The 23,788-nt window shown below is 42.3% G+C and overlaps 1 protein-coding gene across 9 annotated transcripts; it reads left to right on the top strand.

Moving 5' to 3' along the window:
- The first annotated feature begins 61 nt into the window (after positions 1 to 61).
- On the top strand, positions 62 to 22,500 carry c2cd5 (C2 calcium dependent domain containing 5). 9 transcript variants are annotated; one of them, XM_041037627.1, is made up of 30 exons: positions 62 to 366; positions 833 to 941; positions 1,057 to 1,143; positions 1,318 to 1,489; positions 1,580 to 1,675; positions 2,085 to 2,240; positions 2,359 to 2,596; positions 4,997 to 5,157; positions 6,432 to 6,656; positions 7,119 to 7,207; positions 9,195 to 9,303; positions 12,887 to 13,001; positions 13,169 to 13,267; positions 13,385 to 13,496; positions 13,615 to 13,694; positions 14,122 to 14,308; positions 14,403 to 14,567; positions 15,193 to 15,237; positions 15,795 to 15,935; positions 16,030 to 16,093; positions 16,211 to 16,272; positions 16,472 to 16,570; positions 16,790 to 16,879; positions 16,977 to 17,055; positions 17,646 to 17,738; positions 18,204 to 18,236; positions 18,605 to 18,676; positions 19,966 to 20,159; positions 20,272 to 20,418; positions 20,581 to 22,500. In XM_041037627.1, the coding sequence occupies exons 2-30, from the start codon at positions 852 to 854 to the stop codon at positions 20,704 to 20,706; spliced, it is 3,426 nt and encodes a 1,141-aa protein (XP_040893561.1). In that variant the 5' UTR covers positions 62 to 366; positions 833 to 851; the 3' UTR covers positions 20,707 to 22,500. The 9 variants fall into 9 exon arrangements, with proteins under 9 accessions (XP_040893561.1, XP_040893558.1, XP_040893557.1 ...); XM_041037624.1 differs by having other exon boundaries at positions 18,605 to 18,706; XM_041037623.1 differs by having other exon boundaries at positions 18,575 to 18,676.
- Positions 22,501 to 23,788: the final 1,288 nt, after the last annotated feature.

Genomic DNA, 23,788 nt, shown 5'->3' with positions numbered 1-23,788 from the left:
TGGAAAGTATGAATTTACGATGTGTCCTGAAAGCAGCCCGCACCAACCCCCGAAAATTCATTCACCACGGGCGGCATCCTTATCAAGCTAGCTGCTGGCTTTATACGCTAACCACCGGCATGTGTAATGAATTAATAAGTCGTTCTTAAGATCGCTTGTATAGCAACAGCATCTATTTATCCGTAGTATCAGCTGGTGAATATTTCTTACTGAGAGGACACCTTCCTGGCTGGTGCAGTAGGAACTAACGTCTCGTGTTATGGGAGAGACACGGAGGTCAGACGAGCGGTGGGCTGTCAACAATAATGTCCGAGTAATACGAGCCTGCTGGCGCCTTGTCAGCTGTCTGTTGATACAGTAGCACCGGTAAGGATCATACTGTTTGCACTGGAAGTAGTAGGATAACATTGTTCTTACTTAGGTGGTGGCTTTGCAGTATGATTGTAAAAACATGGCCGATCAGGTAGAGCTGAAGAGATTGTGCCTGCAATGCAGTTAACCTAAGTGGCTTTTCTTGCTAGCCTTGCCTTGCTAACGTAATCTGGCTAACTGGCCGTTGCTGTCGTGTTCATAAACAGCGGTGCAGCAGATAACTTTGAACCGAGTCCATAAGCTATTTAAAGTTAAGCTAGGAGCGTTAAATGTAAGTTTAGCGGAGAGAAGCTAGCTTATTAGCTAGGGGAAGGGGCTCTCCACACTGTCAACAACATATGCCCATGTAATGAGGGGTCCCACTCTTCAATCTTCACTGTTGTTTGTGACAGCAGCGTTGATCACGGCATGTGCCAATTGAAAAGGTACTTATTATTGAGTTGATATTATTTGTTCACAGATCAACTTAAATTCAAATCATGCCTGGGAAACTGAAGGCCAAAATTGTGGCAGGGCGCCACTTGCCTGTGATGGACCGTGCCAGTGACCTGACTGATGCGTTTGTAGAGGTGAGTTAAGGAATATATGCTTTACATTTGCTTTCATTACATTTGGTACATCATCCTTACTCTAAATAGTTAACAATGTATTTAAAGGATGTGTCTTGTGCCCTTTATTTCACAGGTAAAGTTTGGAAACACAACCTTCAAAACAGATGTCTGTCCCAAATCCCTCAATCCACAGTGGAACTCAGAATGGTTCAAATTTGAGGTAAAATCCCTACAATCTTCTCTTTAAACATGGCAGGCAGTGGTAGTAATATTTTAACACACATTTCACACACTGCGAATGAATAGCATAAACATTTAGCATTTCTAACATCTGTTACACTCTTATTTTTGCTCCCTTATGTCCTCTTTCCCTCTCCTTCTTCTTGCTGTGTAGGTTGATGATGAGGACTTGCAGGATGAACCATTGCAGATCACAGTGTTGGACCATGACACATACAGTGCTAATGATGCCATAGGGAAAGTTTACATCGACATTGACCCGCTGCTGTGCAGTGAGGCTGCCTCTGTCATCTCTGGCTGGTTTCCCATTTATGATACCATCCACGGTACAACAGTCAACTAATCTGACCGTGATATTCGCAACATTTATGTTTATTTCTTATGATAATGTCTCTCTGTTTATTTCTTGCGATCAGGTATCCGAGGGGAGATCAATGTCCTCGTCAAAGTGGAGCTCTTTAATGATTTGAACCGCTTCAGACAGTCCTCCTGCGGGGTTAAGTTCTTCTGCAGTACGTCTGACTTGACTTTTGGTTCACAGTTGTTTGTGTACTGTCTTAAAGTATACAGATTTTGTATACATAAAATGTAGATTAACAGCACATAGGACAGTTACCTACAAAGCAATGTATGAAATATGGTTAACTAGAGGATGTTATAATTTTGATGTTTTAGGTTTGAAGTTGATGCTCTTCTTAAGTCTTAAAATGCGTGCTCCAACAGAAAAGGGGTCATTTCCAAGATCAAACAAAATTACAAGCTGTCTTAGTGCCAGTACAATGTATCTGTAAATAAGACCTGTCACTGAAAAATATGTGCTAAAAATGGAATAAGAGCTGAAGAGAAGGTTAGAAGTATTTTTTCCCCTTTAATTTGAAAGCTTTTCACTCTATTTGATGTTTGTCTAACTGTGTATGATAGCCACATCCATTCCACGGTGTTACCGGGCAGTGATGGTGCACGGGTTTGTGGAGGAGCTTGTGGTGAATGAAGATCCAGAATACCAGTGGATCGACCGTATTAGAACTCCTCGGGCCTCCAATGAGGCTCGTCAGAGACTCATCTCTCTTATGTCTGGTAAGAGTATTCACTGTGATACTCTTTTCATGTCGATGTGGAAGAAGAGGAATTTACCCCCTGGCACCTTGTTATTACCCTCTATTGGTAATGTGGCTGTGTGTTTTCCCCCATTTAGGAGAGCTGCAGAGGAAAATAGGGCTTAAGGTGCTGGAGATGGGTGGGAATGCAGTGGTGGGCTACTTGCAATGTTTCGATCTGGAGGGAGAGTCAGGTCTGGTGGTCCGGGCCATAGGTACCGCCTGCACACTGGACAAACTCAGCTCTGGAAGCGCCCCCAGCACCAACACACATGTTCACCCTAACACAGCCCCATCTTCCAATGCCTGCAATTCCCCTTCTAAGGATGGAAAGGAGTGAGTATGAACCAACAACACAAGCATGGACCATACCTCACTGCGAATGTAGTTTGTGAGAATGGGGAAAGACGACCGGTGTGTGCATGAGAGGGAGAGCGTGTCAATGAAATGTACTGTCTGTTAGTCTGTGTATAGTTTTGCAGTTACTCCTGTGTGTGTCTCAGTATCTTTGATTCCCCTTTGTAGTTTTTGTGTCTATTGTGTCACTTGTATTGCATCATGAAACTAACAGCACACAACATAACCTGAGACACACACATGTACAGTACACACACAGCCATCCTCAACCCCCCTCCTCCCTTGTCTGCTCTTTTAGACCGCTCTTGCATGGCTTTCTGCTCTGCCTCTGCATGTTCTAGTGCTGCATCTTTTAGTGAGTATCTAGCACACGTGTTCTGCTCAGCCTCTAACAATGTGTTCTTTCACTTTGTTCTTTTTTTTCTCACCTTGGCTATTGAGTGGTTAATTTGTGATTTTATCTAATTATTGTAAGCTTAAATACAGCTGAGTGCATGTGTGCCTCTGATTTGCATTTAAACTGTATATGTGTGTGTGATAATCAGGGATGTAAACACCTTTTGGTCATGACTTTAATTCTCTCTTTAATGGCTCCACTACATGACCTGTATGAATGTAATGAGAAGGCTATTGACTTGAATGACAGGAAATACCCTGGTTATTTACAAAATTATGAGACCATCTGATTAGTTGGAAGAAAGATGGTGAGTCTGTTTGTTGAGTGTGCCTGCATCTTCTTCTTCCCCATCTTTTTCCCTCCCCCATGTGAACTGAACTGTGATTATGGTGACATTAGCTAGCATCACTGCTCAAAGAAAGTCTTTGAAATGATGGACTTTATATATATATATATTTCTATTAGGCCTGCATGATATGAGCAAAATGTGCAATGTGCGATGACACTTCAATATTGCGATGATGTTATGACTTGCGATATATAAGTAAATATTTAATTTTGCAAGTCTTGATTTGTCTAACCAATGATCGAAATCCAAAGATTAGACATTTTACAGTAATATACATCAGAGAAAAGCAGCAGAGTGTAGCATTTGAGAAGCTTCAGTCACAGAACAGGCTGAAAATGTTGGGTATTTTTGCTTGATTTTTGATTTAAATAATTCATCAATTGTTGCTGATTTAATTTTCTGTGGCACCTGTTTAGGCCTTTTTCCTGTTTCGTTTGCATCCCTGCTGTGTGTGTCTGTGTGAAACTGAGACATTTAGCTGAGAGCTCTGCATGAAGTTCCTGCTTCTTTCACATGGCTTTACTTGAAATAACAGGGGCAAAGAGAGGGAGTAAAAACCAACCCTCCTTTTTTCTGTTCTTTTCCTTTTTGTGTCCTTTTTCACTCTATTGCAATGTTGTGGTTTTGGTTGTTGTGTGCGTCTCTTTCTTCCTCTCTTGGCTCTCTGGCTACATTCGGATTGGGACGTTTCTCACTGCTTGTGTCCAAAATCGGTCCTCCGTCTTCTTCTTCTCTCTGCGTGCTGATTGGCCCAGGTCTCCCCTTGCCCATGGATGCCGCTCCACCCACAACAGTCCAGTGCATTCGGCCTGCAGCTCCCAGAGACTGTCCCAGAACTTCTCTGTCTCTGTTCCCACTCTCATCTTTACTGGTACGCAGAGCCAGGGAAGGAAGTATATACAGGAGAAAGAGAGGAAGTTTGACATACAAAGAGTAGATGGTGATGTTTGTGTGGAAGGAGAAAAGTGAATGTATTTTGTTGGATTCTGGAGAGTTTGATAGCTTTGTCGCAGCAATAAAGCCATAGTATAGAGACAAGAGCCATCAAGACAAAGAAGGAAGGCAGAACGTTATACCTTTAATCGGAGAAAGACCAAACGTTGGTACTGCCTCAAATCCCTCCACCTGTCTTTTTCCAACAATAGGGGATGGGGTGTCAGGTTCACAGCTACGTCATTCTGCATTTTTATCGGCTGTTTGCAGCTAAAAAGTGTTAAAGGTGTGGCTTTAGCCCTGAGGAAGGGCCTGTGATCTCCGTACAGTCACCTGACCTTTGCTTCACTCTACTGGGACACATGCTTCAGCTCGTCATCCTCTGTTGAAACCGACCTTCCTGTGTTTTGCCATGTTGCTTTTCTTTTTAGTTTAATGTCTGTGTTTCTTTGTGTTTATCTAATCTTTGCTTTCCATGCTTGCTTTTTTTTTTTTGGTTCCCCAGCCATTTGTAGCACCTCACACACAGACACACACACCTCGCCCAAAGGCAACTAAACACACATTACAAAGTCAACACTGACCCACTCCCATGTATGCATACACAACCACTCACAGGGTGAGGTGGTGACTGATGTGGGTGTGTGTCTGTGTGTGTGTGTATGTATGTACGTGTGTGCGTGTCATGTTCTCCTGGCAGGCCGGTATTTGGTGAGGACCTGCCCTCGTTCTCCGGCCCACCTACCCCTTTCAGAGCCCTTCCCACCTCCTCCTCCTCTCCTCCCCCCTTCTCTCCCTCCAAGCCATGCAGCCGCCAGTCCTCATCATCAGACACAGACCTCAGTTTGACGCCCAAGACGGGTAAGCACACTTGGCCCCGTCCCCACCTTTCCATTTTCATCCCTCTCTTCTCCTACACCTCATTGTGGTGCTACTCTGGTGGTGGTTTTTGAATTTTTGTTGATTTTTTTTTTTCTTTTTTTTTGGTTTTACATTTTTTCATGGTTGAATTTAACATACATTGTTTATTGTAAACGGTATTGTAAATATTTATTTTGCTGTGTCCCATCCTCCCCCTTTTCCTCAGCGGCCTGGTGTGTCTTCTTGCTTCACAGTATTGAAAAAGGATATTCCACATAGCTTTTAGTTAGTATAAAACATAGGTGTAATAATGTGAAGACACACCAGATCTCTGTATTAGTTCTATTCCCTTGTTGTTGTGGTCTTTAATAGAAGCACTGTGTCTCATGAGGGGCTGTTGTTGATCTAAGGTCACTTCTTCATTAGCAGCCATTATGGTTAATCATTGAGGACAAGGTAAGTTTAGTCAAACTCTGCCCTAAGGACAACTTGAGCACATTTTAACAGAGTTCAGCATAAATGCCACACAGTCTGAAGAACCGTCTTACCAAAGCCACTCCCCTGACCCTTCAGGAGGGGACCAGCTGTCCTCCTTACTCCTCCTTGTTCCCACTCCTCTACTTTTTTTCTTATTTCCTCTTTTCTGTCATTTTTAATAATTATTTAGTCTCCCATTTTTCTGCTTCTCTGTTCCTCATTTTGTCTCTAACTCACAGTTTCATTTGTGTTAACTTGCCTATCTGCGTCCTTTGCATTTGGGATGCACCAATCCAACTTTTACTTTCCCTGCTACTAATTCTTAAAACCTCAGCTTAGTATCGCTGTAGTATCTGCTCATATCAAGTACAAATTTGAAACCAGTTGTTTCTTTTAACCAAATTTGAAATATGTAAATCTCAATCCAAAGGACTCATAGGAATCATTTTTATGTAAGGTAATCTTAGGTCAGGGATGCCCTGACACTAACAACTAAGTTGTTCGTCCACTGAGGAAAAGCTGAATTTTTAGATAACACTGTCAAAGAAACTATTTCTGTCTGATGTCTGATCGAGTAAGGTCAGAATCAGCGCTGATCCAGCCTGTTGGATTTAAGAATCTCTACTTTGCATACCTCATTTCTCCACGCTTGTGTCCATTTTTTCCTCATTACATTCTTCTACCCCTTCTTGGATTTTTTTTTATGCTTCTGCTCACTCTCCTCATTGCTCTGCCTGTCCATTCTCAATATATCTGTTTTTCTCTGTGCACCCTCCATGTGTTTCTGTGCTGGATAGAGGAGCCCAAGCCGATGAGAGGCAGGCCTGGGATCTTCCTCTGCCCCAGCTCCCCCACCCTTTCCACAGACACTCTGTCCCTTCCTGGTTCTGGCTCAGTGGGCTGTGGTCATGGCTCTGCCCCCAGAGCCACCACCCCGCCCCCTCCCTCTTCCATCCACTCAGACTCTGCCTTGCTGAGAAAGAGCGTGTCCTTCACAGAGGACCTGCTGCTGGCAGCCTCCGGTATAGTAGGACTGCTGTGTGTCATCAAGTAACAGAACCTTATAACAGTGTAGCGTTGGTGTCTCTCTTGTGTATTGGGGTCAACAACAGGACTGTTCACACCCAGATCAACTTGACTCGTGTTATCAGAAACATGCATGGTAGAACTGCCCAGAGCCCACTGTGAAACAACACTTCTGACTGATTCTCCTACCCCAGCATGTGGTTTGATGTGTTTGTCGGGCGTACCCAATCCTTACTCTAGGTCCAATATTTCTGTGTAAATAAGAGAACATGTTTAGAGTAGGCTTATTCATCTCAGTCTGAGGTGTTGTGCGCAGTTCTAGCAATTGCTGTCACATTTGTCATAATAACATTAATACTACAATGAAATGATCATTTGCCAGTTTGACTGGTTTTCTAGTCCTTTGATGCGTGTGTTAAAAGTGATGAAACTAAAGCCGGACTCTCCTCTGTGATCAGGAATGGGTAGCGGGGGCAGCGCTGGGAAGGAGGCAGGACCTCTGAAGACGCTTCTCAGACAACAGACGCAGACAGCTCTCGAACAGAGGGTATGGTGTTGCACTCGCACATGCTCACACACACACTCTATGTGTAGACATTTGAGTGAAGGCTTACATTGTCACCGCATTTCACATGACGATTTGTTCCAGGCTGGGCCTTGGTTGACAAGCTGCGTTACTGCAATGAAACTACATACAAAAATAAAACATGGGTTTATTAATAAATATAATACAATGCAGCTGATGCTTTAACATGCAGTTTGCGTTGAATATCAGCCTCATGTCTGCACATATAGCTTACTTTGAGAAAGATTGCTAATTTACACTGATGAGGTGTGACGTGTTTAATCAGGAGTGTATCTGTGTAAGAGCAAGTAATTTTTTTTGTCCTCTTGACCACTTGTGCTACTCAGGGAACGTCCTCCTCTGGGTTATTGTTAAACGCCAGGGTATGTCTTATCAGTGTGACACTCTCTCTCTCTCTCCACTTGTCCCCTAACACCCTGACCAGCTGATGGCCACCACCCAGTCTGAATCAACTCCTACCCTGTTCCCCCACTGCTGTTTGTAGATCTCAGAGGGGCAGGCTGGGTTGAGCAACGTGGCATCCATGTGTGTCCTTGTGTTTGCTTGGCACCCAGCACACTCACATAGATTCACAGACATGTTGGGTGGAGGGCTGGAGGCTAGGAGTTGTGTTCCCTTCGGGTTTGAAGGGGCATGTGACTGTGCGTGCGTGTGTGTGTGTGTGTGTGCCTTCTGGATATTCATTTCACACACCTCCCTCCTTTCTGACTTCTTTTCCTGAGTCTGATTTTGGTTTCCTGTGTCAGCAATGGGAATGAGCACGCTCACCTCATCACCTCATTCTTGCCTCCTTTCTCCGAGTGGGAGGAGCTGTCAGTCAAATTAGTAGCTCTGTCTTCCTTCCTGGAGTATTGGACAAGAAAGAAACTAATAGTAGTCCCACCTGATTTCTGCCCACCAAAGCCATTCATCACATAAACCTGCATGATTTGTAATCACAACGTCCCTCAGGTTTCCTGTAAAGGTGGTCATCACTTACCAAGATGCGAACAGGCAGTCCAAGTATTTCTAGCTGCTCTTGTGAGTGAATGCATGGATTTGCATCACATTATTTGACTGGAGGAAGAGGACCAGCTGTCCTGTTAGTGGACAGGGAGAAGCATGTCAGTCCTGAGTCCTGATCCTCAGCCAGGACCTACTAGTGTGTCTATTCAAAATAAAAACCTAATGAGTGCATTTATATAGATTTGAAAGGATTGAAAAAATCACTAAATTAGTGATACAAAATATTTAGGCTTTATCAATCACTTCCAGATCTATTTGAAATGCTCTAAAGTCTACAAGTGTAGGCTGGAATGGAGCAAGTGGGGAATCCTTGGGGGGGTAGACCTTGCATGGGGATACACCATCACACTCAGTACTTGCTGCATGTTGGCACATGTCTTAACACTGTTGTCACCTAAATCTACATGTATCGGTTTAGATGCTGAATGTAGCATTTGGGACTTTAGAAAAATCGGTGTATTTATTCAGTCAATTTTTGCACTACACCCAGAGAGACCTCAAAATCTAGAGTCTGATGGCCATTTTTGAATATTTTTTGAAGCTATTTATGCTTGCCTGTAGCCACTGTTAAAAGATTTATTCAAGTGTAATTGTCTATTTAGGGTCACTGAAAAACCTGGGGTGTTATTTACAAAAAAATGTTGTAAGAATTAATTTTTTTTGCATTACACATTTAAGATGAAATGTTTGTAGGTCATGTGTCTTTAAAGAAAATAAGAAAATAAATCTTAACCTGCATTACTTAAAGCTAGCCAAAACAGTACATTTGAGCTCAGACAATGGGCTGCCATAGACACAAAATCATGAAAAGCACAATTAAATATAGTAAAATGTTCCACTCATGGAGCAGTCGCTAAATATTATGAGCAAAAAAAAATGCACAGGAAAAGTCCAGTTCGTGTTTTCCTCCACTGTAAGTGACCATGGTGTTTTCCATCTGCAGGAGTTTCCCTTCTTCACTTTGACGTCTTTCCCACCTGGTTTTCTGGTCCATGTCGGTGGAGTGGTCAGCGCTCGCTCTGTCAAACTACTGGACCGCATACACAACCCTGGTGAGTTCAGCACACACAAACACACAATGTCCTAATGTCCATTGTCCTGTGAAACAATATGAGTGAGCTCCCACATGGACCTACAGTATTTTGTGTGTGTGTGTGTGTGTCCGGTCTTGTTGCAAGTGGCTGTTAGTTAATGCTGCCCATTATCCTCTTGTGTTGAACGGTTTTCCTGTGTATGGTCCTAGTCCCGATCTGTTTGACTGTGTAGAGAAATTATGTTGAAAGACTTCAGTTATGTACGAGTCCTAAAGCAGGTGAAAGCTGTTCCTGGTCGTGCTAATAGGCTGCAGCTTTGTAGCATTTTGATGGAAGCAAAAGTTAGGATAGGCTATCATCACCTGTGTCAAACAATTTTATGGATAGGGGCAACTTTCACCTCGTGGTTTGACTGACTGGCTTTGTGTAATTTGTAGTCTGTGATGGTCATGTGATAGCTGTGTGTGTATGTTTTGGTTGCTTTGTTGTTGTTTGCTCTGATGCTGCCCCCCCGCCCCTGGAGATGAGGTGCTATAGTGGTGCATGGCTCCAGTCTGTTGCCTGCTGCTTCTGTTGTGTGATGTTGTTGGCTGCAGGTGGCGCTATGGTGAGGCACTGTGGTGTTTTGTATACCTCTGCTCTGCCGCCTTGAGTTTTCTAATAGGCTTCTAATCTGTGTTGAAATCCTAATGTTGTCTTGTATTATGTAGATGTTTTAATGAGATTTATATTGATGACAGTCAGATATTTGCTCTTTAGGAGAGTACCTGCCCATTGAAGGTGTTTGACTATCTGAGTCCGCTCAGCAGCCTTAGTAATTAGCCCTTTGCTTTGTTTAATGGTCTTTGACTAATCTGAATCGAGGATGTCTGAGAATTTAGGGAAAGGGAAGTGCTGATGAATGTTGGCTGGGTTAGGATAAGCAGGGTTCTTTTCAGAGGTAGACAGGGGAACCAAAAGAAGCTACCCAATAAAAGATTTTACACAACAATCTGCTAAAAAGTTTCAGCATGCGGCGAAACCTGGGGTGGTCCTGACTGCACTGGGGAAAAGAACATAGTTTACTCATAGTTTTCCCTGATCCAATTTGCAGGTTGAACTTGGAAACCATGCTGAAGAGAGCCCTGTTCACTGTTGCTATGCCTTGACTATACCAACGACAGATCAACATTAAAGGTGTCCTGTGGAGTTTTTCACCAATAGTTAGCACTATAGAGCAGTGTTTCTGCGAGTGGGTCCCTGTTTCATTTGCTTTGCGCATGAGGACACAAATGCGTGAGTGAGCATGTGGGTGATCCGATCCATACTCTGCTAATTGGTTCATTCTAGTCTTCTCACTCACAATGGGTGGCGGTAAATTAAAAAGGCTGTTACTGTAAATATTATTTGCAAATGTTTCATTTGAAAGGTTTGTTAGCTGAACAATACACACAATGTGTCTTGGTGAGAAGCCCTGGATGTAAACATAAAATATGTTTACATGAAAACTCCACAGGGGACCTTTAGTTTTAGTGAGCATACTAGAGTTAGATTGCTACTGCATGCTCATTTTTTGTACTGTGTAGCTTCTCTTCTCCTTCAGTCATTTTAAATTTTGGCTAGGTCTGTAGCTTTCTCTCTTCTTTCCTCCCCTCTTTTCTTTGTGAGTCTTCTTTTAAGATTGTTTTTTGTAGGCCTGAATTTAGTTTGTCTTTGCATAGTGACTGTGAAGTGCTGTCTGTCTTTGTGGAGTGCTGCTGTTGTGCTGTGCTTGTTTGTTAGACTGTCTCTTCTTCTTTTTCTCTCTTTTCTGTACTAACGGTGTGTTCTGGCCCAGCCTTGGGTAACACGCGCTCATACAAACTGCTAGACTGGAATAGTGTCACTGCAGGTATTTTCCCCCTTTTACTGCTCTCACCCACGGGAGTGATGGCAGCTCAGTGAAGTTAAACCTCTGTCCCCAACACATTGACATTTAACCAACACAGACAAACATAGATTATCCACACACAAATTTAACATTAGTCTGAGAGTTTATCGCTAAAAACTTATGAATTCAGTGAGCTGCCATTCTCCTCTCTCTTATCTGTGTGAGTGTGTGCTGAGCTGAGTTGAGCATGCGCTGTGTCCCCACCCCACCCCATCCAGCCTGGCCTGGCTACCCCCCACCCAGCTCATCCTACCGCACAGAAGAGCTGCAGCTCTTCCCTAACGTTGTCCCAGCGCTGTTTCTAACGCTCCCTGAATCAAGGCATTGTGGTCAAACCTGTCTAGACCAGAGGAGGTTTAGGAGGTTTACTCTGTGACAAAGAGCCACTGACTGGGCATGTGCATCCCTAACTCACTGGGCCGTATTCATACTGAGAGAGAGAGAGAAGGCGGGATGGATGGATGGATGGAAGGCAGGTTGATTGGATGGGTGGCAGTTGAGGAAAATTAAAAATGGATTGGGGATGTATGATGGGGATGGAAGGAAAGAGGTGAGCGTGGGGAATGGAGGAAGTATGACAGGATTTTAACTTAAAAACTAGACTTGATCTGGACTCTGGTGAATGAATATGGCCCTTCTCTGCCCATGAGCGTGCACATGGTCATGAGCGTGCACGTTGGTGAGCCTATTCCTGTGTGACATGCTGCTTCTGATTTGAAGGAACCCACCTTGTGGGCCTGATGCCTGACCATCAGTCATTATTCTTCATCTCTTCAGTTTGACACCCCCCCCCCTCCTCACTCATTCCTCTCACCTGTCTCACCTTGCAGCTGAGTTTCTCTCTCTTTCTGGGGCTCCGTCAGCATGTGGCCCTCCCAGGGAGTCATGGGGTGCAGCTCAATACTCTAATGTAGCTTCCTTTGTGTGTTCAGAGATCCAGAACTACCAAATGAGTGATATTAAACTCAACAGCTGGCAACGATTAGGCTCTCCTGAACAAAGTAAATAAAACGCAAGTGGTATTGGAGCAAAGCGTCATGAGACTATTGAAACACACCCATGGTTTAGCCTAACTATGATGAAGGCTCAATCCCTTTGAATTTAAAATCTTTGTCACCGGGTTAGTTTTTTTTGCGCATCAGGCACAGTGTCTTTTGTCTAATTGCTCCGTTACCAGCCAGGAAGATTTTCTTTTGATACCACCACAGCCAAAATATACCAAATGGCTGGTGGCTGTATTTCTCACCTGTGTCCTTTCTGTTAGTGTGGCTGACTGAAAGGAGACATAGAGAAGAGAGAGAGAACAAGTTTTTAGATAATGTGTACTTAAGGAATGTCACACACAACTAACCTAACCATTGACTTTGCCTTCATCATCATCCTCAAACTCTCATAAATCATTCTAATTGCCACTTTGTTTTACAGAATGGTAGTTGGTTTTGGCTTGCTTTGACACACCATTTAACCCATACATCATCAGAAAACACAAACTGTACTGTTTGATGTCTGTTTCTTTTCTGGTAAGTTAAAGCAGTCAGATGACATTGCAGATTAGATACAAGCCTTTTATTTTTCTTGTAAGAGTTCAGTGTTAATATAGACTTGAGTGTTAAGTGAGGTTTTGATAGATTATTCAGCCAATTTAGAAAGGATTTGTGAAAGCTGTGTGATTCATAGTTTTGTGTTTTGCAGATGAGCCAGAGACTCGTGATGCCTGGTGGGAGGAGATTCGCCAGGAGATCAAATCTCATGCCAAAGCTCTTGGTTGCCATGCTGTTGTGGGGTACAGCGAGAGCACTAGCATCTGGTAAGTAGTAGTAAATACATACATGAAAAAATATTACCCACTCATAATTTAGTTTCCCTTGCAATCCAGCAGCCAGTTTGCTATTTGTCTTAAGCACACAAGGTTTCATGTCCTGTTCTCATCCTATTCCCTTTCTCTCTCGATATCTCCATTTCCTGTCAACACAGTGAGGAGGTGTGTATCCTGTCAGCATCGGGCACAGCAGCCATCCTGAATCCTCGATACATGCGTGAAGGCTGCCTAGACATAGGAAGCACCGATCACAGGTTTTTTGTTTATCTTTGTGGATTTCTTGTAAATTCTTGTATGTGCACAGTTTACGTCAGTACAGCTTGGACTGAGTGATAGACTAATAATACCAGATGGTGTGTATTGTTCACCAGGTTTGAGGAGCCGTCTCCGCCAAGCTGTGGTTTCTGTCACATCCCGTATGATGAGCTCAACATGCCATTTCCTGCTCAGCTCACGTACTGTTACCACTGCAGACGACAAAAGGTCTCAAATATATTTCTTTACTTAAATTAAGACATGCTAAAGATATCTTTGGTTTTCCAGTGTAAACGCAGATTGGTGGGAAAACGGTTTGAATTAACATACAGTTTTTTTTTTCAAGGTTCCTGATGTGCTATTCACAACAATCGACATGCCACCAGAGGCAGCTGTCACGGGGAAAGGCTGTCTTATCCAGGCCAGGTAAAAGAGCTCATAGTTACCCTTTTAAAATGACTGCTAACACTGAGATGAAACATACCAAATCAAGTCAAATCACACTTGTACTGTGTCTTCAAAGTGTTTTATTTCACATAGAAATAGTAGAAAAGATCAAAAGAAATCCAGCTCTAATTTTAAACAGATATTTCAAATAACAGTAACACTATTTATACAACATTATAATACAAATAAGATTTAGTGCAGTGAACTGTCACGCTTAGGGAATATTTAAAAGACTACGGATTACCTAGAAGTAAGCTCAGTCATACTGATTCAGTATTCACACCCTTCACACCCTAAGGATATTCCCCATTGGCAGCATGTACTGAAGAGCACACCTGCCAAAATGGAGCCTTACATCAACAGCACTGGACAAAGTGTGTTAATGCCTGTGTTTATTGTCTTCTAGGCTGTGTCGTCTGAAGAAGAAAGCCCAGGGTGAAGTGAATGCGACAGCCATTTCCAACTTACTGCCTTTTATGGAATACGAGCTGCACACCCAGCTGATGAACAAACTGAAGCTGCGGAGCATGAACGCTTTGTTTGGCCTACACATACAGATCAGTGTTGGCGAGAACATGCTCCTGGGTCTGGCTGTAAGTACATTTTAGGTTAACAGATTAATCAGCCATACTTGTGTTTTCTGCAGCGCTGTCCTTAAAATATGTGTGTGTGTGTGTGTGTGTTCAGTCTGCTACAGGAGTGTACCTGACAGCACTGCCGGCACCAGGAGGCATTCAGATTGCAGGAAAGACTCCCGGCGACCTGAGCAATGAGCACCACATCCTCACCATCCAGAAAAGGATCAACGACACCATTGCCAAGAACAAAGAGCTTTATCAAATAAACCCTCCGGTGAGACACACGACCAAACCAAAACTTGTGCACAATACAAGTTATGTGATCAAGTCTGCAAATTCTCCCTTACTTTACCAGGTTTCCACTGCAAACTAGGTCTCTACAGCACTTCATTTCAACACTTTAGTAGCCAGGCCCCTGACACAGTCCATGTGAAACCCTTTTAACACAATAGTAGATACTGTAAATAGAAAGTTTTTTAACCCTATTTCAATCAAAAGGTTTTATGGTGTTGTTCAGAGGTTTTATAAACTTAGCATTTACAATGATAATTCTTGTAATATCATTAATTTAGCTGTTTCTTAGGTCAGCAAATAGAACAACCAATAGGAACAGAAATTCCACAAAATATATTTTTTGGTCTTTGATAAGAGACAAGTAATATCCCCAGTTTATGGCCATTAAATTTTTTAATTTGTGCCTTTGTCACATACAGTGTTATATCAAATTAATTAGGTTTTATTTTACACAATAAACATAGTGATTCTTTTTATTATTCTTCATTTTGGATACAATTCTCTCTCTTCCAGTGTTTAATTTATGTAATCACACATTATTATATAGTCTGTTCTTTGTGGATCATGATAAACTTACCCCTCTTGTCTTTCTCTGGTCATTAAAGAAATTATTTGCCCTGGACCCTGAGGTGTTCGGCGGCATAAACATGGTACTGAGCACGCCAACTTTGTGCTGTGAGACGCAGCAAAGCATGACAAGTGATTCACTCTATTAATCGCAGTACTACACCACCTTTACCATAACTGTGTAACAGCTCTTGACTGGGGATGTTTGTGAGTAGGACTATGTGTAATCCACTCCAGAGTCACCTCTCGAGGGCAAACCACTATATATCATTGTACCTGTGTTAATGTATTTATTATGATTATATATCCTGCCCATTCACACTCTCTCACCTGTATTTTATATGGTGTGTATATGTGTGTGTGTGTGTGTGTGTGTGTGTGTGTGTGTGTGTGTGTGTGTGTTTGCACTTCTCCTTACTCTTCCAGATTCATACTAAAATTAACACCAGTCATGTGTGTGTAATGGAGCAGCTGATTGGGTACTTGAATGAGTGTGTGTGCATGTGGTGTGTTATTAACATCGTTCTTCTACTAGCTGTACAGTCTGGACAGATGTGAGATGCAGAAGTGGGCTGCTGTGGTGGTCTTGTGATCACCTTGACATCCTGTCGGCTGAGGCCTTGTGTCCCTTTGTTTTTAGGAACTGACAGAGGAAGTGGTAGGTTCGCCGATCCCGGAGCCGAGGCAACGATCCAGACTTTTTCGCTCCCACTCAGAGAGCTCAGATGAATTGTCGGAACTGGACCTCTCCCATGGCAAGAAGGACGCCTTTGTCCTGGAGGTGTGTATCTATGAGAGTAAATGATATATTTATATGCACCTTTTTTGTATACATGTAGTGTATAAAGGGTAACTGTTTGCTGTCATTTCCATAGATTGATGACACTGATGCTGTGGAGGACATCCACTCCCTCCTCATTGACGCCCCTCCCCCCACAGGTATGTGCCAGTCACTCACTCCACTGCACATGCTCAGTCAGTTACCTCCTGATTTGGTCGAGGCTCCAGCAAATATCATTATATCTCTTCTTCATCATCCCTTTTCTGTGTCTCCAGGTTTCTACAGCTGCAACACTGAGATTATGCCTGGGATTTACAACTGGACTTCAGGAGTGCAGGTCACAGCTTATAGTATTGCCTCCTTCACAAATTACAGCAAACCTTCTGTCTTCCTTCCAGTAGACACGTTTACATTTCCTGCAAAACTACAATTTGGACATATTTATATCAGTTCAGAGTATTATATCAGAGTAGAGACTACTGTGAATTTAGGAAATTGGTTAGTTTATGAGATGTGTTTCTGTTATTGTCTTACAGATGTTTACATCAGTCAGGGTCTTCAGATTGAGTAATGCCAATCTTACTAACCAAGTCCTGAACAAGATCTTCACTGACCTATGTGAGAATTTGCTAAAGGTAAGGAACCCGTAGTGATCAATCGCTGCGTTATTGTGTATTCGCAAATGCTCATGCAAATTGTTAGTGGCAAATTGCAAATTTCTTTGCTTATGTCCTTTGGCTTACCAGTCACATTGGACTGATGGTGGCCAGTTGGAATATTTTTACATACCCTAGTACTTGCAGTGGTTGTGTTTTGAATGAGTAACAATCTGCAATTTATTATGTTTGTTTCAGAGTTTCTACTTCAAGCTGCGCTCTATGATCCCCTGCTGTCTTTGTCAGCTCAACTTCACTGTAGCAGTGCCAGAAGAAGAACTCATACAGGTGAGAAGTCTCAGACCACTTCTCATTTGCAAAATTACTTACAGAACAGAAGAGATTGTAAAATTTACTACCATGCTCCTCTCTGTCTGCCTGCCAGGTCACAGTGACAGCAGTTGCCATGACATTTGACAAGGACCAGACTCAGGAGAAGCCAGCAGACAAGCCTATCACCAGAGGTCTGTTTGGTTAAAGGTTTTTTTTTGGAGGTGTTGGTTTTAATGTTTTACTCAGATACAGGGAGGCACACAGCATTGAGCTTCAATACATTGTGCTTGTTAGTCTGGTGTTAATAGCTGTTTTAAGAAAAACTTCCATATGTACATACAAAATCATAATAATCACATTATAGTGTGAAACTTTCCAGTATATAAATATTCATGTTCATCCAACGTGCCTGCAGGTACAAGACGTAAATTGGAAATTGGATATCACATGTTGTCTTTGTTGCTTGTGAAATTGGTGACGTAAATTACAAAACATAGTTTAATTAGACAAACCATCTTCTGTATCTTAGGATACTTTTAAAGCTGTATCAGTAACTGAACTAAGTTGGCTAATGTCAATATTCACCAAACGTTGAAACTGCATCCAGAAACATAGAAAATGCTTTTAAGAGTTTGTCTCAGTAGCAGTGAAGTAGGAAAACATAACTATCCTTTTAAGGCCACTGTATTTTAAACAGTGTAACCCATTAAGGAGTATCACCTCTGTTGTATTGCGTGTTTAAAAGTAAAGCACCTGGGTGATGGTGTGTGTATCCTTTCAGGGTGCAGTGAGACAGAAGAGCAGCTGCAGTTTCCCTTGGAGTTGTGCGCCGACTCTTCATCCACCAACACTCAGCTATCATCCAAAATCTCAGGTAGCTTTTAACCATTGTTTTTTTTTTTTAATTGCTCCCTGACCACCTCCTCTGCCCTGCTTCACTAACAGGCATTGCCCATCTCCTCCACTAACACTTCAGGTACAGTCTCTTTACTCACCCCAGCTGCAAAACTCTGCCAAAATCAGCTGGTTATGGTTCGTTCAGCAGGTAAATTAATAGTGATGTGGCGTAGCCCGGTGTGTTCTGTTTTGCTGTGAACTTAGAAGACAGTGTGATGTTGCCTAGATGAGATGTCATGCTCCTTAAGCTTTGTGGCTTATCTTCCGTTCACGTGAAATGAACACGGTAACAACCAAGTGCAGAACATTCAATTCAGATTTGGTACAGAGGTTAAAGCTTTAAAACGATTTCACGTGTGACAAGGCGAAATTGACCTTCAACTGTTCTCGCTTTCTGTCAAGTTCAAAAATAGACTTTAATATCTGTGTATGTGTGTGACAGGTGTCCCAGAGAGTACCAACGTCTCACCCAGAGGTAAGCCCCCTTCTCGTCCACCATCTCCCTCTACCCCACCTCCCTGCTACCAAAACTACTACACTGCCCTTTTTTTGACTTTTCATCCTTTTGTCTCGGACAGAGTTATCCTGCACCGCTCCCAAACCTCATCCACTTTTGTTCTTTTCTGTTCTTCTGTTTGTTCGTTTTTTTGTGTTGTGTTGTGTTTTGTTGTTTGTTTGTTTTTGTTTTTTCTCTCTCTCTCTTGTTGTCGTTATTGTTGTTGTTGTGATTATTGTGTATGTTTGGGTGTGGGCTGTGCGTGTCTGTGTGTGTGTGCGTGCGTGCGTGTATTTGTGTGTGTGTGTTCTCTCCAGCTGCCTCCGTTGATTACGGTTCCTTTGCAGACAGATGCAGCACCTGGCTAGAGCTGCTTAGGCTGAAAGCTCACACCATAAGACGAGGATCAGTTAAGACAAGTAGGAGGACACAGTCTCTAGCACACTCTGGTGATCATACCCACAAATACAGAACACAGTTTCACAAGCAATCCTTCGCACACATACACACACAAGCTCGCATACACTCACGCACCCCTCCATGCATGCCGCTGGGGGGCGGAGCATCGTAAATCAAGCACCAGCTTTTTAGCTAGAGTGTGAAAGTTGAAGCCCCGCCCCTCAGAGGGATCCACAATCAGCAGCTTGGCTTTGCCAGTGCCTGTGGCCATGGAATCAGCAAAGTAGAGGGAAGTGATTTTTGTTGTTGGTTTTTTTTTTTTTTTTTTTTGCACTTTGTGTGCAACCTTTTTCCCATACGCACTTGTCTAGATCTGTAAAGGTTGGATTTTTTGATGGCAATTAATGGAGAAACTCCTTTGATCATGCTCTGCATTTGCATTCCTGAATCTACTTAAGTGGGGAAAACACTACATGATTTGAAAAATGTAAAAATGCTAAAAAAAATAAAAAAATCTTATGTCTGAATCCTACAAGTCTGAACAAATACAATGTGCTAAAGACCACAGTGGCGGGGGGGCCATGCTTTTCTGCAAGAACTGGTATGATTTTCAGTCCTGTGCACAGTAAGTGAACTACAGTCTAATGTGTGGCTCTAAAGGTTCCTGGTTTGATGGATGTAAGCCACATCAGGTAAATTTACACCAAGACAATGGAGCATCTTTCACACTCTGGCTCATATACATGTGCCCAGCTCAGCTCATAGCTGTCTCTGTCCGTCTCCATTTCTCAAGCCTCTTTCACAAATGCACACAGACACAATATATTCACTCATGTACTTCACTGTACTGCAAATACTGTATTCACACACGTCAACTTACACAGCTGTGCCCAGGTCTGTCTGTCTGTCTGCAGACACTGTGTAACTGTCTTGTCTGTTTGCCTCAACTGCATGACATGCATGGCAGTGCATGCGTTCCACGTGATTGTCTTGGCACCACACATCCACACCACTGCATGTAAAGTCACTCATGTATCTAACACGCACAGACAACTGACTTTCTCACATTTAAGTGCATTCACACGTGTTACTTCTGCTGTGTAAACGCTAAGAGGATTGCATTTTTTGCACGCACATTCCACATTCACATTTCTTTCTGCTTCAGAGTTCATATCTGCTTTTAATTTTTCCACTATTTTTGAGTATTTTCTGGTATCTCCATTCTCTTTTGTCTTTTTGTTTTCCTTCCCCTTTTTTTGTTTTCTTTTTACCTCCTCTGGACCTCTCCCTGCTCTCTCCGTACCTACAGTCTCATCTTTGGAGCGCTGCAGTCCACTGCCTGAGGGACGGTCGCGCTCGCTGCGCTCCAATCGCTCGTTTGGGGGCAGTTCAGTCACCGTGGTGAAGATGACGCCGCTCTCCTTCCTCCCTGGGACACGCATCATTAAATACCTTGGGATCATTAACATGTTTTTTATCAGAGAGACAACATCTTTACGTGAGGTATGAGCAACACGACCACAGAAAAGTCACGGTGCATTTTCACCCCAGCTTCAACTTGTGCAAAATGTTGACATACTTGTGGACCGGAAACATGTGTGTTTGTCCTCTGCAGGAAGGTGGTGTTAGTGGCTTCCTGCATTCATTCATAGCAGAGGTGTTTGCGATGGTTCGAGCTCATGTAGCAGCCCTGGGTGGTAATGCAGTAGTGTCCTACAGCATGAAAGAGTGTATGTTAATGGAAAATCCAAACAAGAACCAGGTAGTCTCAAACACTCATGCGCAGAATAAACACACACAGTTGATTAATTTACCAGTTAACCTACATTTATACTTAAAAGCACATTAGAAATACTTGGATCGTCAGACCTGGCAGCTATTCGTGTTCTTGTGTTTTAATCTTGTCTACTCTTTCCTTCTCTAGGCTCAGTGCCTCATCAATGTGAGTGGTGATGCCGTCATCTGTGTCATAGAAACAGACCAGGAGCCCATGCCCTCAACAACAAACGTTGGACAGCCCTGTAGTAGCGGAGTCGATGGGGCTACATGACAGTGAAACACAGAGGCTCACTCTGTCTGCAGGACACACAGTCTGATTGAACACACTCTCTCTGAGTCCAGCCGTCCAAGTATGAGTCATTTATGTCTGCCTTAAAACTCTGTCAAAGATGAACACAGGTAATACAGAGCAAGTACTCACACACACTCAAAAACATGCAGTCTTTATTAATATAGGAGTGCAGGATGTTTCTGTTCGTGTTTTCTATGTTTAAAGACAGCATCTGTGCATGAGATACTAATCTAGCTCTAAGAGTATTTCAAAACGTTTTGGTTAAAACAACAGCCAAAGGATCCCTCTGCATCTAACTTCTGCCTGTGTATTACAGCTGTCCGCACTGGGGTCACCCACAGCTACAGTAATATTGGCCATCCCTTTGTGTGTGGGCGTGAGTGACATGTGAGGCAGCTATGACTAATTTGTCCATCCACAGATCACAGTAGTCATTACACGGCCATGCCAAAAGGGACACGGTTGTATACCAACAAATGATTCAAATGCAGTCAGATTCTCCCTCAGTGTTATGCTCTGTTTCGAGTAATCTGCAAATTAAAGCCTGTCTGTTCATTTCAGTCGACTCATAAAGGCTGCGTCAGCCAAGACAAGTGCTTAAATGTCAACTTGGCATCCTTATAAATAGTCTAGAAGATCAAATTTGAAGCTAAAATCCAAACAACCCAGGTAAACCTGTGATGCCATTTTGTTATAATTATGGAATAGTTCATTGATGTCCAGTTGTAAAGTCTAAATTTGTTTTATGTCTAAATTAGATTTTGTATTGGTTTTGCTGATGGATAATCTTCGTAATTACTGTCAAAGTATTGCTTACTTGCAGTATCCTATAGATAATCAGATTTCTTCAGTAAGTGTCAAATAATGATGCCACAGATTACAGCCCTGTATTTCCAGGGACACAAACAGGCCGTGATTACAGGTATTATATGCGTATATATTTTTGTAGAGCAACAGCCATCACCATGTATTCCAGTAACTGTTTTATAAATTAAAACTATTTTTTTTAATTGCTTTATCTTAAAATGGTAAAAGCTAATGGCATAATGTGTATGCCTTCTTATTCACTTGCATGTGGAGAGGGCAAATGGGGGATGTAATGTCAGATGGGTGTAATGTTAGATGGGTATTAATGGAACAGACATGCAGTCTTACTCACATACCGTGGCCCTTTCAGGTGTAGCGGGGTTATTTCATAGGACAGTCTCTGAAATAGTGTTGACATAATTACATTCTTAGCAGTGTGTGTTGGAGCTACTGTTGCTTCACTTGCAGTTCTAGGATCAGTTCTTCTTCTTCTTGATGTTTCTTGCTCTCAGTGTCAAATCTCACTTCCCTTTGCCAAGCCTCATCACTGTTGCTTTGGCCTTCATGTTCTGAGTAATAGTCCTGCTACCGATCTGTCCACCTCCGACTCTCATGTTCAATGCTGGAAAGGAAAGCATCTTCTTGTGTAGGTGCCACCTGAAAATAAACTATGTAAATGTTCTCTAAAATCAGATTTAAGTATTTTTGTAACATAATTTTTTTTTTGAAAACTACTGCTTATTTTGCTTGTGCAATGATGTTTCGGCTCACTGTGTCAGATAATTAGCGGTACTCTAATCTGTTTGTGCGATCAACAGCTTGTGATCATTTTCCTATATTTGTGTCTAAAACTTGAATGTACATACTTAGATGTTTTTGCTTTCTGACTAGCAGCATGCAGACCCACTTTTTATTGCCATGAATGTGTATGCTCGCCTGGTAAGTCTTGCACAATAAACTCAGTCAAACCAAGAAGCATCTGCTTGTCATCACTGATAAAAGCTGCAAACAGCCTCTTTTCTTAATTCGTAGGAGTAAAGTAGTTCAATATCGTATAGACTCATATAGACTCTGACAGCATTTCATCTGAGCAATGTGTTTCGTTCTTGATTAATTAATAATAATAATATAACCCACTAAACATTTAGACGTCTGATGGACGTGCAGATCGTGTCTATATTGCGTCCGTCGGTCCATGACCAGTTCTGGACATTTACACGACGTGCAAACTAGGTCCGATATTTGGACGTCTAACCACGACCCCACTTGGACGTCAATATGCAGTTCAACATTTGAACGTCGGACTAGGTAACTTTTTTGGACGTCACGTGGACGTCTAAGACAGTAGCAGGAAATTGACATTATTGATGAATGTAATTTTTTTAATGACAAAAATCAACATTGTTGTTATCAACATGATTAATGAATACGATTATAGATTATTTGTGATTGAACATTATTTGTTAGTAATTATTTATTATTTGTTGCAACTTGTTGGAAATTAAGCTTCAGAAAATAATTTCATGGTACATAGGAGCCTTGATTTTTATAACTTTTATGATTTCAACCAGTTAACGCCACTCTGATTGGCTGGGGCAGCACGTCGTCATAAGCCAACCAGTAAACGGCACCCTGATTGGCCGAGGCAACACGCCAAGCTTTTGGCGCGATTCTTCGAATTTCATCAACCGTCTCTGATTTCCTCTGTTGAAGCAAGTGGCCTCTGGACTCTGTTCAGCGTACGTCAAGAATCACTGTTTTCCACTAAGTTGAAAGTAAGTTGGTCATGTTTGTTCATTTTATGTTTATTTATGTATTTATAGTGTAAGCTGTTCTAGCTTTGTTGTTTTAAACTACCTAAAACTGCTGTCGCTACAATTGGCATTCATTGCATGTCATCGTATCAGCTAATGTTAGCTAAACATTTGCCATAGTTTAAATGGAATTGGAATTACTTTTGAAAACGACTGTGCCTAAAAATATTCACGTTAGCTGAAGGATTAACGTGAACAAGCATTGTTTAGTCGCTAAGTCACTGCTCACTAACCAGAGCTAGGCTGGTAGCTAGTCTAAGCTAAATTCGCTAAGCTAGCGAAAAGAACAAGCTGCGAACTTTATATGTAGCGGCTCCCTCGCGGCGGGGATTGCTTTGTACATGCTAGCGAGCCACGAAGATATAGGCAGGTGGTGATGTAGATGTATTAATCCAGTATTGGTAGTGGATGCACAGGCAACATATTTTTGCTTAAAAATA

Source organism: Toxotes jaculatrix, chromosome 5, assembly GCF_017976425.1.
Source record: "Toxotes jaculatrix isolate fToxJac2 chromosome 5, fToxJac2.pri, whole genome shotgun sequence".
Taxonomy (NCBI): domain Eukaryota; kingdom Metazoa; phylum Chordata; class Actinopteri; family Toxotidae; genus Toxotes; species Toxotes jaculatrix.
Note: the sequence above shows the minus strand (reverse complement) of the source record. Positions and strands in the feature narration are given on the sequence as shown.

Coding starts and splice junctions, on each gene's coding strand:
- c2cd5 (XM_041037622.1), top strand. CDS start 852: ATGCCTGGGAAACTGAAGGCCAAAATTGTGGCAGGGCGCCACTTGCCT. Junction 1,144..1,317: donor CAGAATGGTTCAAATTTGAG/GTAAAATCCCTA, acceptor CTTGCTGTGTAG/GTTGATGATGAGGACTTGCA. Junction 17,739..18,203: donor GCTATCATCCAAAATCTCAG/GTAGCTTTTAAC, acceptor TGTGTGTGACAG/GTGTCCCAGAGAGTACCAAC.